Source organism: Acomys minous (assembly GCF_964271855.1).
Source record: "Acomys minous genome assembly, chromosome: 17".
Lineage (NCBI taxonomy): Eukaryota > Metazoa > Chordata > Mammalia > Rodentia > Muridae > Acomys > Acomys minous.
In genome coordinates, this window is record NC_140500.1 from 24,582,464 (window position 1) to 24,599,325 (window position 16,862).

At 52.8% G+C, this 16,862-nt stretch overlaps 1 protein-coding gene across 1 annotated transcript in view; it reads left to right on the forward strand.

The window, feature by feature from the left end:
* The window catches only part of MICAL3 (microtubule associated monooxygenase, calponin and LIM domain containing 3), a 183,095-nt gene that overhangs the window by 131,603 nt on the left and 34,630 nt on the right, over positions 1 to 16,862 (forward strand). The window contains exons 25-29 of the mRNA XM_084766098.1: positions 2,801 to 2,996; positions 10,423 to 10,664; positions 12,122 to 12,211; positions 14,021 to 14,158; positions 15,538 to 15,600. Coding sequence (XP_084622224.1) covers positions 2,801 to 2,996; positions 10,423 to 10,664; positions 12,122 to 12,211; positions 14,021 to 14,158; positions 15,538 to 15,600 — 729 coding nt within the window. The remainder of the gene's footprint in view (positions 1 to 2,800; positions 2,997 to 10,422; positions 10,665 to 12,121; positions 12,212 to 14,020; positions 14,159 to 15,537; positions 15,601 to 16,862) is intronic.

Below are 16,862 nucleotides of genomic sequence, written 5' to 3' on the forward strand. Positions count from 1 at the left end.
TGTACCTGCCTGTGTTCATAGACAACCTCTCAAGTGAGCCGTGCGTGGTGGTGCTCGCAGGCGGATCTCTGTGAGTTTGAGGCCAGCCTTGTCTACAAGGAGAGTTCCAGGACAGCTAGGGCTGTTACACAGAGAAGCCCTGTCTTGAAAATCCAAGAGAGGGAGGTGGGGGAGAGGGAGAGGGAGAGGGAGAGAGAGAGAGAGAGAGAGAGAGAGAGAGAGAGAGAGAGAGAGAGAGAGAGAGAGAGAGAGAGAGAGAGAGAACCGCTCAAGTGCCACAGCAAAGGAGTTGAAGCGGGCCAGGCTGTAGCTCAGTGTTTATGCAACATGCATGAAGCCCTGAGTTCAATCCCCAACACCCAATGAACTGGCTATGGTGACACATGCCTCTAATCCCAGCACTTGGGAGGCAAGAGGATCATCCTTGGCTATAGTGAGCTGGAGGCCAGCCTGGGCTAGAGACCCTGGCTTTAACAACAAGAAGCTGTACAGAGCAGAAATGTCAGCCCTCAAAGCATCCTATACAGGTAGACAGAATGCCGGAGCTGCTAAAGGAGTTTTCAGGTCTGCCTGAGAAGACACCTGTCAGCTCACGTTGGGTTGGTATGGCACTGCGTGCAAAACTCCAGTGTCGCCTGCTTAGAGCATGACAGCAGCCAGGGACCGGCCCTAGTCAGAACCTGCCGTCGCTCCTGACCCCTCTCACCTGGGCTCCACCTTTTCTTGTTAAAAACAAAACAGAAACCAACTTCATTTATTACTGCTGGGTGTATGTACAGTGTAGGGGGGTGCACATGTGGAGGTCGAAGGCCAGCTTCAGGGACCTGCTTTTCTTCTCCCACCGCTCCATAAGGTTCTAGGTTGAACTCAGGTGTCAGGATGGTGTGAAAAGTGCCTCACCTGCTCCGACCTTTTCTTTGTTACTGCGTATGGTAAAGCACAGGGGTGTGTGCATTTAGCCTCGGGCTGCTACCTCTTCCTGTATGCCTGCACTGGGCGACTGAGTTTATGCTCCAGAGCAAATGGAACGCCAGTGTGTGAATACACACCACAAGGACGCATGCGTCTTAGTGGGCATCAGCTCTGTGGCTTCACCCAGCTCTGAATGCTGCCTTATGTGAAAAGAGGAGAGTAACTGAGATGCTGGGGGTCCAGAGTTGGTACCCTCACATCCATACCAGCCCTGGGAGGCAGGCATCATCCTGTCAACATGCCACGGTATGACTTTGAGAAGAATATAATTTTTCTAAGATCTGTCTGCCACGTTCACTGCTCTAGAAGCAGTGTGACCTGGGGAAATGGAGCCTAAAAAAATGAGGCAAACTAATAGTCTTATGCAACAGCCAGCTTTATTCACAGCACCAGACAATTCATACTCTGAGGGTTAAGAAAATCACTTGAGTAAAGTCCTCATGAGCTCAAAATGTATAGTCACAAGGACAAGCTTCACGTGGCAAAAGCATGTTTTCCTGTAGAAGCATATAAACAAATAACAACAGCCGGTTGTAATGAGTGATCTGAAGTGACCCCGCTCCTATCTGCTATACCTGAGAGGAGCGCGCATTCTAAGAACAATTCCTTGTTTTGAAGAAGCTGAGGTCACAAGACTCTTGTTTTTCTTGGAGTCTTCTCACAAGCACTCAGAATTCTCCTCACATGACTCCGTCCTTGGACCGTGTTCCGACACTGCCAGTCATTGGCAGACTGAGAGTCTGATCTGGGTTTGTCTGAGTGTGCCTGTGAGGTGTCACGACGTGGCAGGCACACACTACAGAACAAATGAGGGGCCTCTGACCAGAACAGGGACAGTGAAGACTGCCAGGAGAAACTGTGGTGCTAAGAAAGGAGACAGGGCACCTGCTGTGGATTGAAGGCAACTAAAGAGATGGGGATGTTCCGTATCCCATGTTTTAAGTTTTAGACACACTGTGAGTCTATAGGGTTACTCAAAAATAATTTGAAACAAGTTATGTTGTATAAATGGTAGAATTTTTTTTAAAGTACTTTCTAGCAACCCCTATCATTCTAACAGGCAGTGGTCATTGACAGATGCCCATCATTCTGACTGACAGGCAGCGCTCATTGACAGATGCTCAGACCTGAGTGAAAGAATGTCAGGGGCAGAGCATTGTTGACTTGACTCAAGAGGTGACTGTTTACAGGGAAAGTGTACTTGTGTGCAGGCATGGTGAACGGACAGCGTCTGCCCCACACTGCCAAGCCTGGCTCCACTCTCCACTGAGCAGCCATGCAGAGGGCTCAGACCCCCACAAAATATTTACCAAATACATGGCAACAGGACACAGGCAGAACCTATGTAGCATGTCTGCAGGACACCTTAGCAGAGTCCCACCAGACCTCAGTCCATCTCGGGGGCCACCTGAAATACGACGCCCTCTCTGGCAATCTCTTAGTCCCTGGTGATGAGAGACCCACCTAAGGGCCCCGCACAGACCCTTTACCCCAACCCAGTCACCGTTCCCCGTCACGTGGTAACATCCCATCTTGACTTGGCTGGGAGAAGATGAGGGTGTGGGGCCTTTGTGTCTCCTGCTTAGGAGAGTGTCGCCACACTTAGCAGCATCACTTCCTGTCCTCAGGCCAACCCACAACCCTTTCTGCTTTCCTTTGCCCATGCTCTGATTTCCAGGAGGGCTATGTATCTCTTCCTGAGAAATGAGTTCTGGCAGCCCCAGTGGTCCATGTCCCCTTTCATACAGCACTAGCTCCCATCATCCATTGCTGGAGTTCAGCTTCTGCCCTTCCTCCTCAGAGTGCTTTCTGTTTGCTTCGCCCACAGGTTCCAGCATGAACGGCCTGGAGGAGCCCAGCATCGCCAAGAGGCTGAGGGGGACCCCTGAGAGGATCGAGCTGGAGAACTACCGCCGATCTGTGAGGCAGGTCGAGGAGCTGGAGGAAGTACCCGAGGAGACGCAAGCCGAGCACAACCTGAGCAGCGTCTTAGACAAGGGCACCGAAGAGGATGCGGCCAGCAGGTCAGCCGATGCCCAGGGTTTGCCTGGCTGTGGGGTTCCTGAGCCAGTGGCCTTCCGAGCTCTCCAGACTCAGCTGGCAGCAAAGGCGCCCAATGAGCAAGGGCACGGGAGCCAGTGTGATTGGCTTGGAATCTCAGTTCTTCTGCCTCTCAGTTGGGAAGCCTTAGACAAGTCCCTCGGTTTGCTCATGCCCAATGTACCTCCACTAGTGCCTTCCTCATAATCAGTGTGAAGGTTAAGGAGCAGATGGGAACACAGTGTTTAAAATGGTCCTTAGAGTATCTCAGTATTTGGCGTTTCCTCTGGTGCTGCTGATCCTGTATGTGTTCGTGGGGATCCTAGGGATGGATGCGGGTTGTGGGTTTTGTCCCCCTGTAATGGGGGAACTGATGGTAACTTTTCCCTGTTGCCCTGTGATCCATTCTGCCTACGTCATCAAGGTCCTGGCCTCTAAATCAAGGTCAGCTATGGTTGCTATGTGATCCTTAAGTCTAGAGCAGTGTAGCTAGCCTGTCACTAGATGGAGCAGGGCTTGAAAGGGTCACAACTCTGTAAGATTTCCTGAGCACAGCCCACTTCCTTGACCCTTTGGGAGTCTTTGAAAAGGGAGGTCACCCTTATGACCCACCAGTTGTTGCTTACAAGTCTGCGGGAGGGCAAAGACCTTCACAGGAAGGAAGGCAAGCCAAAACCAGCATGCCCTCACGGAGCGGGTGCTTCCACAGAGGGCACCAGGCTTGGAGTAGAGGTGACTTGGCTGCAGGTTCTTTCTTCTAAAGCCTTAAGGAAGCAACTTCACCTCTCTGGGGCCCTTAAGGCCTCCTGTGGGTAAAGAGAGGGACAGAAACCTTGGCTGCCAGGGGCCACACACAAGAGGTGTCTGGCTTCACCAGTCAGTGTGCGACCAAGTATGCATCCTGTCACCCCAGCAGTAGAGGAGGATGTGAGGACGACAGCCTCCCCACCCCCCACCCCTGTGCCGAGGGTGCTTGGCTCATACAGAGCTGAGGTACTAGACCAAGAACTGTCTCTTAGAGGTGATGGGCAGATGTATCTCGATAAGACAGCCCCGAGAATGTTTCCCAGTGCGCATCTCTGCACAGAGCAGCTTCCACCTGCATCCCAGCAGAAAGATCTGGGGCAGGCGCTGTGATGAAGTGCCCCATGGGCTGGCCCCACAGACAGCCCCCCTTGCTGGTTCAGTTCCAGGGTTTTTGTCAACCTCAGGCTACGGTCACAAAACTGCAACGTGTCCAGAGTGCCCATGAGGACACTGCTACACTCCTGCCCTCGGGTGGAAGAGAGCCATCAGCTCTCATTCCCAGTCCCACAGTTCTGCCGAGAGCATTGATTATCCCTTGAGCAGAGCAGGTGGCTTAGCCCTGGATTGAATAGGGGATCGAATACAAAACCAGAATCTATAGAATACAAAAATGCCCATCTAAATTCTTTTACGGGAAGAAGAAAAACACAAGAGCTTAGGTATGGCGTGACTCCCTGGGAATACGTTTACATGATCAAACTCTATCTTTGGCACTGCAAAAATAAATGAAAGGTCTTTTACTAAAAAATGCGAAAACAAGCTGGGCGTGGTGGCACACTCCTTTAATCCCAGCACTTGGGAGGCAGAGGCAAGTGGATTTCCATGAGTTCGAGGCCAGCCTGGTCTACAAAGTGAATCCAGGACAGCCAAGGGTACACAGAGAAACCCTGTATCAAAAAACCAAAATACATGAGAGAGGGAATTTGCTAGTCTAGCCAGGAGCTTGTTCTCCACTAATTCAGAGAATTTGGCTCAGCCATCTCTGTTGTGCAGTGTGGTGTGATATTTTAGAACTTGGCCATGGAATCGGACTCAGCTCAGAAGCCCAGCTCTACCACGCAATGGCTGTAGGCAGATCACTTATCTTGTGTGCCTCAGTTTCCCCATCTGAAAAGGCCTTTATATGTCACAAGTTTATTATGAACATTACAATGAATGAATGCCTGGCACCCAGTGATCACCAAGGTAGTGTCAGCAGTAACTGTCACTACTCACACATCCATCGCAGTGCAGTACCCATCTTGAGTGGAGTAGGCCAGGGGTGTGGGTGTTGGCTTCCATCGCCAGGTGGGTTAAGAGCCAGAACCTGGTTGGCTCAAGCTTACCCTGCCTCAGGTACTGCATCAGCTTCTGTATCATAGCTACCTGTGTAGCAGGTGGCTAGGCTGAGGGCCAGTTCTGCTCTTCTGGGGTATCGCCTGAGAGCCTTGCTTTTAGTGGTAATGCTGGTGTCAACAGCAGCTGTGGATACTGGTTCCCAGGGTATCTGGGGTCTGCAGGACTAGAGGACATACTGGGAGATTTGTACCATCACCTCATGGCTCAGTTCACATAGCACCAACAAGTCCTAAGCCATGTCACAGACCCTTGACAAGGCCTCATCAGCTTTCTAACTTCTGGGAAGGAAGTCTCCAGGTGGCACTTTCAGAGTGTGTGTGCATACGTGTGTATGTGTGTGTGTGCCTGTGCGTGTATGTGCATGCATGTATGTCTGTGTGTGCCTGTGTATGTGTACACCCTCGTGTGTGTGTCTGTCTCTGTGTGTGTGCATGTGTGTCTGTTCATGTTTGTGTGTGCTCGAGTGCACGTGTGTGTGTGTGTGTGTCTGTGTCTGTGTCTGTGTCTGTGTCTGTGTCGGGGTGGGAGGGAGAACTAACCCCACGTCTAGGAAGGCGTGGCCTGTGCACAGCCCAGCTGCTGTGTTCCTCATTACCTGCTCTGCTAGTTCTAAAGAACACTCAGAGGCTGGAGAGATGGCGGAGAGATGGCTCAGTGGTTAAGACCACTGTTGCTCTTGCAGAGGACCCAGGTTTCATTCTCAGCACCCACATCGGGGCTCACAACCCTCTATAACTCCTGATGCAGGACATCTGATGTCCTTGCCTGGCTTCCTTGGTCATATCATGGACAAATACTTGAGTAAAACATCCGTAATGAAATAAAACAAATATTTTTTTAAAAAAGAAAAGAAAAAATTGATAAATCTTAAAAAAAAAAAAAAAAAGTCAATGAGCCCCTGGAGCAAACACATAACTTTTGCACATGGGCCAGTCAGGGTTTCAGAGGACTCCCCAAAGTCAATGGCACTAGCAGAGTAACAAGAGGAAAAGCCACTCTCGGAGCAGGCCATGAGTAAGCAGGAATCCCTCTCTGCCGTCAGCCCCTTTTCCAGCAGAAGCAGGAATGCAAGTCCTGGCTGATAGTGGTGCCTGGTAAAGAATGGCAGGTGCCTTCTTTGGTCCCTTGCTTGGCAGCACAGTATTGTCAGGGCCAGTGGGACCCAGGGGCGTGGTGGAGCGGACTGCAGATGCTGAGGAGAAGCTTAACCTGAGAGTCAAAGCCATTCTCCACTTCCTGTTTCCCTCCTAACGCAGTGGGAAGGAGCTGAGGGTGTAGTTCGGTTGGTAGAGTGCTTGCCTAACACACATAGAACCCTGGATTTCATCCCAGGCACTGCAGTCCTGTGCTGATGTAATCCCAGCACTCGGGAGGTGGAGGCCAAAGTATCAAAAGTTCAGTTGGTGCATGCCTTTAATCCCAGCACTCAGGAGGCAGAGGCAGGCAGATCGCTGTGAGTTTGAGGCCAGCCCGGTCTACAGAGTGAGTTCAGGACAGCCAAGGCTACACAGCGAGACCATGTCTCGAAAAAAAGAAAGAAAGAAATAAGGTGAGGAGGAAAAGAAAAGAGGTGGGGAGAGAGGACCCCAGGGAGCCGGCACGGAGCCGGCACAGAACTCAGTAAGATCTATCTTCTCAGAGCTGGGCATCTAGACCAAATTCCTGCACATACCACCCTGATCCTGCTGAGCACCCGGGGGAAACACTGGAAAGCCTGCGCTCAGGGCTGGGAATCCTGATTCCCTTAGGTCTTAGTTAGACACGCTCAGATGTGAGCCTAGCTGGGCTGCAGAGCAGCCATGTGACTAAGGGACGGAGCCCAGAGGGAGCCCTGAAAGATGAAAGAATGCTGACACAGGAAGTACCCTGCTTCGGGGATTGAACCCATGGCTCCTGCACACCAGGCAAGCACTCTGAACTGAATTATTATATTAGACTCCCGATCCTCATTTTTTTTTTAACCACCGTATTTGAGATGGTGTCTCACTCAGTTGCCCAAGCTGACCTTAAACTCACTATGTAACGTCAGCAGGTCTTGAACCTGGTACTCTCTGACCTCAGCCTTCTGGCCCTCATCCCTCCTAGGAGGCTGTACCCCTTTGTTGGAAGGAGGAAAGGTGGATTTTTTTTTGATGCATTTTTTGCTACTGTTTGGATCCTTATCATTTAAAATGTGTCCGTGCTGTAGTACAAAGGGGTCCACCCTTCTGCAGGCTCCTCCCCTCCAGCCTCAACAGGCCAGGACCTGAGGTTCAGGTGCCTGGGTAAACAGGGGGGAACCTACAGTGAGGCCTGGAGCCTAAGGTACCACGCTTGCCAGCTTGCCAGGCATGCACAAGTGCCTGGATTTACACCTTGAATCTCACGTGATACAGGAGCTGGGCAGCCCTCAAACTGGCCCTAAGGTCCTATGATAGAGCTAGCCTGAAAAAAGCTTGTACCAGCTCCCGTGGGCTTCTCTCCCTGCAGTTATGGAGGCTGCTTTGCAGGCGCAAATAGAAATGCCTCTTGCAAGCGCGTTTGCTCACAGCCCGTAGAGGAAAGGGGGCTGACCTTTCCGCTCTCCTTGTCGCGCTTTCACAACCCCTGCCCTGTCATGAACCAGCTGGAGTGGCACTAACAGCCATCATGGGGACATCATTGTCCCCATCACAGAAGGGTAAATTCATCACCCAAATTATGCCCTGTACATCCATGCTAATGATGTGGCACGGGTGAGGTCAGGCTCCACTGAGGCCCCTCTCCTGGGAAGCTTAGCATGGTCCCTCCCAGCCTGTCTAGACAAGCCACGGGACACACTGAGCCATGGCGGAGGGACAGAAAATCTAAGATGAGTGCAGAAGTCTCCATGTCCCTCCTTCAGACATAAGCAGCAGTAAGTGGCAGTCCCAGTGCACTTCATTAACGAGGAAGCAAACTAGTGAAAAGCCGGAAATGGAGAAACATGGGGCAGTCAGGGTAATGGCGGGAAGTGTTCAGAGCTCAGGCGCCAGGCTTTCCATCATGTCTATTTTATTTTTCCTCTTTTCTTGTGTGTGTGTGTGGTTTTGTTTGTTTGTTTGTTTGTTTGTTTGTTTAGACAGGGTTTCTCTGTGTAGCCTTGGCTGTACTGGACTCCCTTTGTAGACCAGGCTGGCCTCAAACTCATAGCAGTCCACCTGCCTCTGCCTCCCGAGTGCTGGGATTAAAGGCGTGTGCCACCACGCCTGGCTCTTGTGTGTTTTTGAGACATGGCTTCACTTTATAGCCCTGGCTGGCCTGAAACAGGCTAACCTTGAACATATCGTGACCTTCATCTCTGCCTCCCAAGTTCTGGCATTGAAGGCATGCACCACCATACCTGGCCAAACTCTGAGGTTCACACTTTGCCGTTCGCAGTAGTCAGAGAGTATGCTGCACGCAGAAGACTCCATCTGCCCTAGCTGAGTGTGTGTGTGTTCATTGGCTGAGTTGTGGCAAGTCTCGGAATGTTCTTTGAGCAGTGTCTGGTAGTACACACCTATAACCCCAGCACTCCAGATGACTGAGGATTTGGGCCAGCCTGGGCTACATAGTGAGACCCTGTCTCAGGGGGGGGAAAAAGTCATGAATGAATGAGATTATGGAAGTGAGTGAACAGTGTAAGAATGGTGACCATCTGGGTGAGATTCCTAGCCTTCACCACATACCTGGGAGACTGGCATCACATAGCCTGCCTGTCGAGGACCACAGTTCCAACAGCTCATCTGCTTGAGGGGGACTCAGAACTTGCTGGAAGCTGTCCTGCACGTGGCTATGGCCTATCAAAGTCGGGGGGAAGAAGAGGCAGGCTGGGGGTGGGTATAGACAGCAGTAGATGACAGTGTGTCCCTGTGAGAAGTTTGCCAGGAGCACCATGAGACTCGGCCACCTGAGAGGGACTCAGAACTTGCTGGAAGCTGTTGTGCTCTGCTACGGCCTATACCGAGGGGGAAGGATACAGAGGCTTAGGACTTGACCATGGAAAGAGTGCCCTCATGGTAGAGTCCAGGAAGCAACCAGACTCAGAGCTTCCCTTGCCCTGCTCCTGGGGAGGCAGGACAGCAGCCTTCCTGCCCTGGTTTCCGAGTGTGACGTCATATTCACTCAGACCTGGCACTTTGGAGTTTTTATTGGGACTCCGTTATGTACACAGTGGTTTTTGATACTCCATGTGGTTGATCTAGTCGTCAGGTCAACCTGATGCACCCCCTCCCTCTGCTTTCCCCTGATTTGGGGGTGGGGGGGGGTGACCAGTTCCTATATTTAGACCAAGTGTGGCCAGACTTCAACGTATTTACTTCTGTCAAACAGACAGCTCTCCAAATGAGCACCGTTGCCTGCCTTCCATTGTGTGCTTTGACTCACTGCCACATACAAAGGAGCTAACACCACCTTCACAGGAAGCCACCACACTCCTCCCCACCCCCACCCCCGTGGAGCTTGGGTCCAGAGTCCAGTCCTGTACTTTCATTCTAAAGGCAGATTTTTCTCTAGCCTGGCCCGGTGCATACCTCTGACAGAAGACTGAGTCTCCCAGCTCGGTAACCTCTTTAGCAAAGCCACATGTGACTGCATCCTGCATGTCATACGGCGTCCTTTGGCAGGGCCCAAAGCAGAGCAGAGGTCGTGTTTTTGTCTTTGCAGAAGTTAGTGAATGTAGCACTACTTTCATCCCAAGCTGAGCTGGCCTTGTGCTGTGAAGCCAACAGGTGGGGGAAATGAGGGATGACCCTGGGAGGTGGGGCCTTTTCTAGGGTTCCTGCCATACCTGTGCTGGGTGCGTGACCCTTACTGCGTTTCACTGGCATGGCATGCTCTATAGAGCACCTTAAACACAGAGAATGGGGTCCTCGGCTCCTCCTACACACACACACACACACACACACACACACACACACACAAACTGCCTACCAGTTTAGCCTCTTGGTACATCTTTCCCATCTCTACCCACCCGTGGTTCTCACTGGAAGCTTATAGCCAATGGTATTAATTCCAATTGAGCTCTGCCAGCCAAGCAATGCTGCATAGTGAGTAGCCGCTGTGCCCCTCTGGCCAGGTTGTCCCCACATGGGTCTGCATAGGTATTGTACGTCTGTCTGTCATCCTGCTCCATTGGTGCATTCCTTTCTGTCCCTTCGCTGGCTGGGGAAGGATGGCTGCCTGGCCTGCTTCCTCTCCTTGCTTTGTTGAGAACTGCTGCTCGTGACCGCAGCTCCGAACCTTCTTCCTTCCTTCACTAAGGCCGTGTGACTTCTTTTCTCTCAGCAGTTCTGAGTCTGAGATGGAGGAGGAGGAGGAGGAGGAAGACGAAGATGACCAGCTCCCTACCTCCGACCTGGGCGGGGTTCCCTGGAAGGAGGCAGTGAGGATTCACGCCCTTCTAAAGGGCAGGAGTGAAAAGGAGCTAGAGGCCTCCAAGAACCTGGAGCCTGAGGAAGAGGAGGAATATGAAGATGAGGAAGAGGAGGAAGACTATGAAGAAGAGGAAGAGGAGGAGTCCAGCGAAGGTCAGAACCATCTCCTGTAGTCCTGGCCCCGTCCGGCCTCCCACCCCTTCACGTGTTTCCAGTGTGAGTGTAAGAGGTCGCATAGATATTAGAGCCTGGATGCGCCCTCAGGACCTGAGGTTTTTCTAGCCCTCACTCGTTGCAGAGCTTAGGTAGAACAGAGGAAAGATGTTGTGTCTGCCAAGCGGAGAAAAAAAACGTCCCTCGTGTGTACAAGGGCTCGTCTGAGCACCATGTCCAGATTAAGTCGCTGTCACTTTTTCATGTTATCTCTTTTATTCCCCTTCGGCTTCGTGTAGAACTTCATTTCAGTAAGACAGAGAAAGTTGGCTCCTCCAAGTCACCTAATGGTGCTGGGGATCTGTGATCTTAGGTGCTCAGGAGACTAGCTCCAGCCACAACTAGTCAGTAACCTTTGGGGCCTGCAGAAAGCTCATTTGAGTATCTAGCCATGCCACTGCTAAAACTCCTCTTTCCTTGGCCTTGAGATTTTTCTGTCCAGCCCCCTGTCTGGCTGTGACCTGAAGGCATACGGAACTTGGCTGTGATGAGACCCTCACTTCCCCCCACCCCACCCCACCCCTGCTGCAGAGGGCCCCTGGGGATGGTAAGGAGGGAGCCTCAACTGGAGCCAGGAGATCTGACTCCCCAGGGAGAGCCATGCTCACTTCCCAGGGGATCACAGAGCCCAAGGGGAGGGGGTTCCTCCAGTGTCTGAGTTATGCGTTAAATTCCAGGCAGTGTGGGCACAGAGCCTTAGCTCTCAGTGGCAACGTTGCTTGTCTTGGGACTCTGTGTGCTCGCTCCCAGCGTGCTCAGGGTCAGTACACTTGGTGGTGTTTCAGCACCTTCCCCAGAGAGCATCGTCTCTCACCCTCCTCCACTGACTCCTCCGAAGGCCAAAGTGGAATCTAGGCTGACGTGCTGAGGTGCATGAGTCATGAGGAAGGAATGTGCTAGAGAGAGCCTGGCATTGGCCAGAGCGTGTGGCTTGTCTCTTCTGTCATGTCTGCAGTACCAAGCTGGCCCACAGTCTCCTTGTGTTCACATTCGTCAGACTGAGCCCATCCCCTTCAGCGCTCCCACAGGGAAAGGTACTCCGTGTGAGGCACGAGATGCCATTTCCTCCTAGTGATGTTGAGTACTTAGCAGCTTTTAGCCCCAACACAATTCTGGGAGAGTTTATCCTACCTTCCCTTCATGAAGACTTAACTTCCCAAGCTGGGCAGGTCACAGCACAGTCAGCCAAACCCCCGGATGGTCCATTGTCCCCAGCGTGCAGTGCATGTTTGGGGCAGCAGACCTGAATGCCCACGTGGACAAGGGCAGGACACTCTTGCTTGCAGCTGGGATAACTCTGCTCTCTGTTCTCTTTCCTCCCTCCATTCCCTTCTCCACTTGGTCCCCCTGTGGGATTCTTGGTGCTGTCTATGGGTGTCTGGCTCCCCCTGCTGTAGAAGGGGAGTATTGCCCCTGGGACAGAGAACAACTGCAAGGCCAATGGCTCCAGCATCTCTCAAAGGAAGAAGAAATGGGTACATGTGAAGGTACCCGCTTTGCCCGCTGCCCATCTCCACCCCGGCTCCCAAACAGCCATCCAAAATCTGCCTCCAAGAGCAGGTCCCACATGGACTAGGTCTTTTTTGCTTAAATCTGCTCTCCTACCTAGCTGGGTACCTGTCCCTGACCTGGCCTCCCCAGACAAAGCACAGACTGGCACATGAGTCAACAGATTAGTAGAGGACAGAGGACAAGGCTTATGGAATGTGGCCCCACCTCTGTCCCTGTAGCTTTTGCTCTCAATTCCCTTGATCCAGTTAAACCTCACTGCCTAGCCGCAGTTCTTCAGTCTATCCCCCAGTGTGTCCACACTGCTGATGCTGCCCCCTCCCCAGCCCCCCCCCACACCCACCCACCCCCCACAATGCTGCAAGTGTTGGCAGAAGGCAGAGCTGTGCTCAGAAAAGGCTCAACTCTTCCCTTTGTTGCTCAGAAGCCAGAGAAAGGAGCATCCTTTTTCTCTGTCTCACCCTCCCGGGGCCTGACACACCTAAGCTGGTTTGCCGTGGTCCAGCGCTTGCCAGCACCATCTGGGCAGACGAACTCTGTGAATCCGTAGAGATTAGGAAGAGAGTACATGGGGCCAACTCCCCATGTCACACAACAGTTTAGCATCCACATAACAGGCGGCACTTGGTCTTTGACACACTACGTTACAGAGCTGCCCCGGTGGGTGGCAGCAGGTGGTGTCCAGCCAGGGGTGTCAAGGGGAGGAGAAACATACAGTCCCAGATGGAAGCCGGCTTCCGGCTGAAGCCGGATGCAGAATCCTTCAGATCCGTGGTACCTGCTCTTACTGCCTGATGGCTGCCCTCCCTTCTCGGTGCCCACCCCCAATGCTACTTAGTTACTGGCTGCCCCTTTATCTTAACCCTCCCGTGTGGCATGATCCAAGCACTAATCATAGGGTCCTGCGGAGCAGGGGCTGCATGGGAGCTCCAGGGGGCGCTGGTGAGGTCTCACTTAGCCGAGAGGCAAATCTCAGGCCCCATGGGGTCAGAGGTATTCTGGCGGGGGTTTGTAAGGAAGGGCCTCTCACCCAACAGTAGGGCAGAGGTTTTGGTCTCACTCCTGCCTGAATGCTGGAGTTCCAGACCTCACAGGACAGATCTCTGCTTCGTCTCCTAGCTGCCGCCTCTCCCCTCACCCTCCCTCAATGACCACCTCCCCCATGTCAGTGCCCCTGCCATAGCGCCAGCATGCAGCATGTGGCCCCCTGGACAGAGGGCTTTTTCCTCCTCAGCAGCAGCTTTACTGCAGAGGGTTAAAAAAAAAAAGAAGTCCCAGAAAAGAGCGCATCTGTCCTGGTTAGTTGCCTGGCTCCTGGCAGGGCGCCACCATCCTTGCCCACCTGTGACTGACAGGAAGAGTGTCCTCAGGACCCGGTGCTGTGCTAGCTAACCGCCATGTCCTTGAGGCCCTGGAGTGACAGTCCTACTGGGTGAGGGTCATGCATAAGTGAGGGTCATCTGGCCTGTTCTGCCCTGGGCAGTGTGGTCCCCCGGATCCATTTCACAATAGAGATGAGAAATTCCTTCTAATTCGGAGGTGAAGTGTGTGGACTTCACTGAACTGAGAAACGTATGCAAAGCTTAACAATGACTAAATCGTGTGTGTACGCGGGCATGCGTGCGTGTGTGCGTGTGTTCTCAGTCTTTACCTCTTTCTGATTCCAACCAGCCCTGGCAAACACTGTAACTCTGTTTCTCTTTCCTGTGCTGTCTCTCCTTCCCTTGACTGTTCACATTGCCTTCCTGTCCTCTCTGCACCTCCTTCCTGGGGACCTGGCACCCTAGCTGGGAGCAACAGGCTGCAACAGATCATAACCACGGCAGATCCCTTGGCCATCCAGGCTGATGTGCACTGGACACACATCCGTGAGAGAGAGGCGGAGGAGAGGATGCTCCCTACCTCCGAGTCCTCCACTTCCAGAGGTAACTGCTTTGAGCCCCATTTGTCATGTGCATCCTGAGCACCCATCCCGGGGGCCCCTCCCGTGGCTGCAGAGGCGCTGTCCGCTGGGGGAACACTGTCCTTGGTTCTCATTCAAGGATAGCAACCTCTGAACGATGAGGTTGCTGGCTCTGTCGCTACCAATGCAAGACAAGAGGGCCTGACTAACGGGCCCTAGAATCTGCCGTCTTCTACTTTTCCCAGCAGGGCACTCTTTATTCCTCTTCAGAGTGTGGTGGCAGAGCGGGTGCCGCATGAGTGTGTTGGCAGAGCGGGTGCCGCATGAGTGTGTTGCAGGACCAGAGAGGGGAGCATAATTAGAATTGAAAGTAAGGAGAAGTACGTCAGGGGCCTCCTGTGTCACTGTGTCATGTTCAACTCCAAGTTCTAGGTGAAGTGGTCTGTTTCCCACTAAGGTACAAATGTGCTTTATTCCGGCTTCTGTCTTGTTTTGTTTGTTTGCTTGCTTGTTTGTCTGTTTGTTTGTTTGAGACGGGGTCTCACTACATATCCTTGGCTGGCCTGGAACGTCCTATGTAGACCAGGCTGGCCTCGGATTCACAGAGACCTGCCCTCTTCTGCCTTCTGAGTCCTGGGATTAAAGGTGTGCACCACCGTACCTGGCCTTCTTTCCTTCCTTCCTTCCTTCCTTCCTTCCTTTCTTTTTCTTTCTTTCCATCTTTCTTCCTTTCTTATTTTTTAAAGACAGCCTCCCTAAGCTAGCCAGGCTGGCTTTGAACTCAGGATCCTCGTGCCTCAGCCTCCAGAGTGGCCGGCCTTACAGCTGCTCCTCCCCTCCCCCTCTCACCCCATGTCCAGCCTCTGGCTTCTTCTAAGGAGTAGCAATAAACATAACATAAGACCCACTTAGAGGTGTGGTGGCCATAGGTCAGTCTCTTTGGCCACCTGTCTTCCACGTAGGCACCGCACCCTTGGTAGCATCACCTTCTCTGGCTCAGGTGGTGCCACTCAGAGATACCTGCCCTGTGAGGCTCTGAATCTACACAGGGTCACTTCCGGTCCGTGGGAAAACTTGGGCTTTCGTGTGACGGGTTTTAATCCTCTAGGACATCAAGATGATCGGCAAGATGAGGACAAGGGCAGCTTGGCAGCCCTAGCCACAGCTGCCCTCTCTCTGGTTCTGTCTTCTCTCCTCATCCCAAAGACCTGTCACACAGGCCAACATCGGATCACACACAGACACACAGGCACACGCGCGCGAACACACACACACACACCCTGTGTCGGTGCCAGATGGCTCTCGGTCCCCTCTGTTCTGAATTTTAGGACTGACTTCATCTCTCCCTGATGAGAACATACCAATGTCTAACATTACATTTATCATCTGTTTTAAATTCAGTGACCGGCCTTCCCTCCGTACGCCGCGCAGCAGTGCAGGCCTGGCTGGAGACTGTCTCCGGAGGTAGTCTGGTGATATGCGACACGCCCTCCCCTCCATTCATTATAACCTCTTTCTTTCGGCAGCTCGGCTGGCGCCTTAACTCTAGGACTCAGCTCCTGTCGCTGGTGCATGCGAGGGCAGAGCCGGTGGGCGGGGTTAGTGCATGCTTAGTCAGGCAGCCCACCTGTGCATGGACCAGAAATGCGTTTCCCCCATCCTAAGGCAGACTTGGAAACCAACAGTGGAGGCAGGGCGGAGTCACACCATTTAAAACATTAGTTAGCAGTCGGATAGGAAACCCGAGGTAAAAGGAAGATTTTTGTGCTGAAGTTTTAAACCTGTAGGTGAAGTTGGGTAAGCAGTGGATGTGGAGTGAAATGAGAGACTGTCCCACACGCCTACCGGTGTGTCAGAGGAGCAGTCGAAACAGGACTATGTGGAAAGTTTGCCTAAGAGAAGAGGCAAGGACTGGTGGGCATTGCTAAGCCGTGCAAGATATAGCCAGGTGGCATTGGAACGGGTCCCTAGAGTAAGTTAGAGTCTCTTTCAGCACACAGGCCAAAGTCAACCTATTCCTCAAGGACAGATGCTTGGCCTTTGGGTAGGACAGTCCTTCCCACTGCAGGATGTCTTGTCCCTGGCTTCTGCCCTCAGTGCTGAGCTGTCTCCATCTAAACCCCAGGAGCCCCCAGAAAGGAGACAGCACCACCCCATCCGATCCCCCCCCCACCCCCCCACCCCCCCACCCCCACCCCCACCCCCGTTGAGAACCAGTGTCCTGGTGGTCACTCCTAGGACCGGCAGGGATAGTGCTGGTGGACCGTAACCACCTCCGCCCTCATGGACCTCACTAGCAGCTGAAAGTAGATACATGTGGCAGGCGGGCCCACAGGTGGAAGAGGATGCAGAGTCTAGTGTGGCTAACCTTGATCGATCGATCACTCGTTAAGCTAGAGGAAGGAGGAACAGGGCTGAGGAGGAAGGATGTCCTAGCAGGCAGCGGCAATCCATGGTGACTCCCGGCTTCCGTAGTGCGTGGCTCCTCACTTGTGTGGCTGCTTCCGGCACAGCGCTCCATATTAACCAGAACTCCATCCCTCGGGTTCCATCGCTCTAGCCATGTCTCTGCACACATCCACTACTGCCGCACAACAGCACTCAAGTGTCTGCTTCTTGTTGTGTGTGAGATCATCATTTCTTTCAAGGTATTCCAAGGAGTGTAGGACCGACCCCGCCCCCTGCCCCCCACCCTTCCGACTCCACAGCAGATGTTTCTTAGTAGG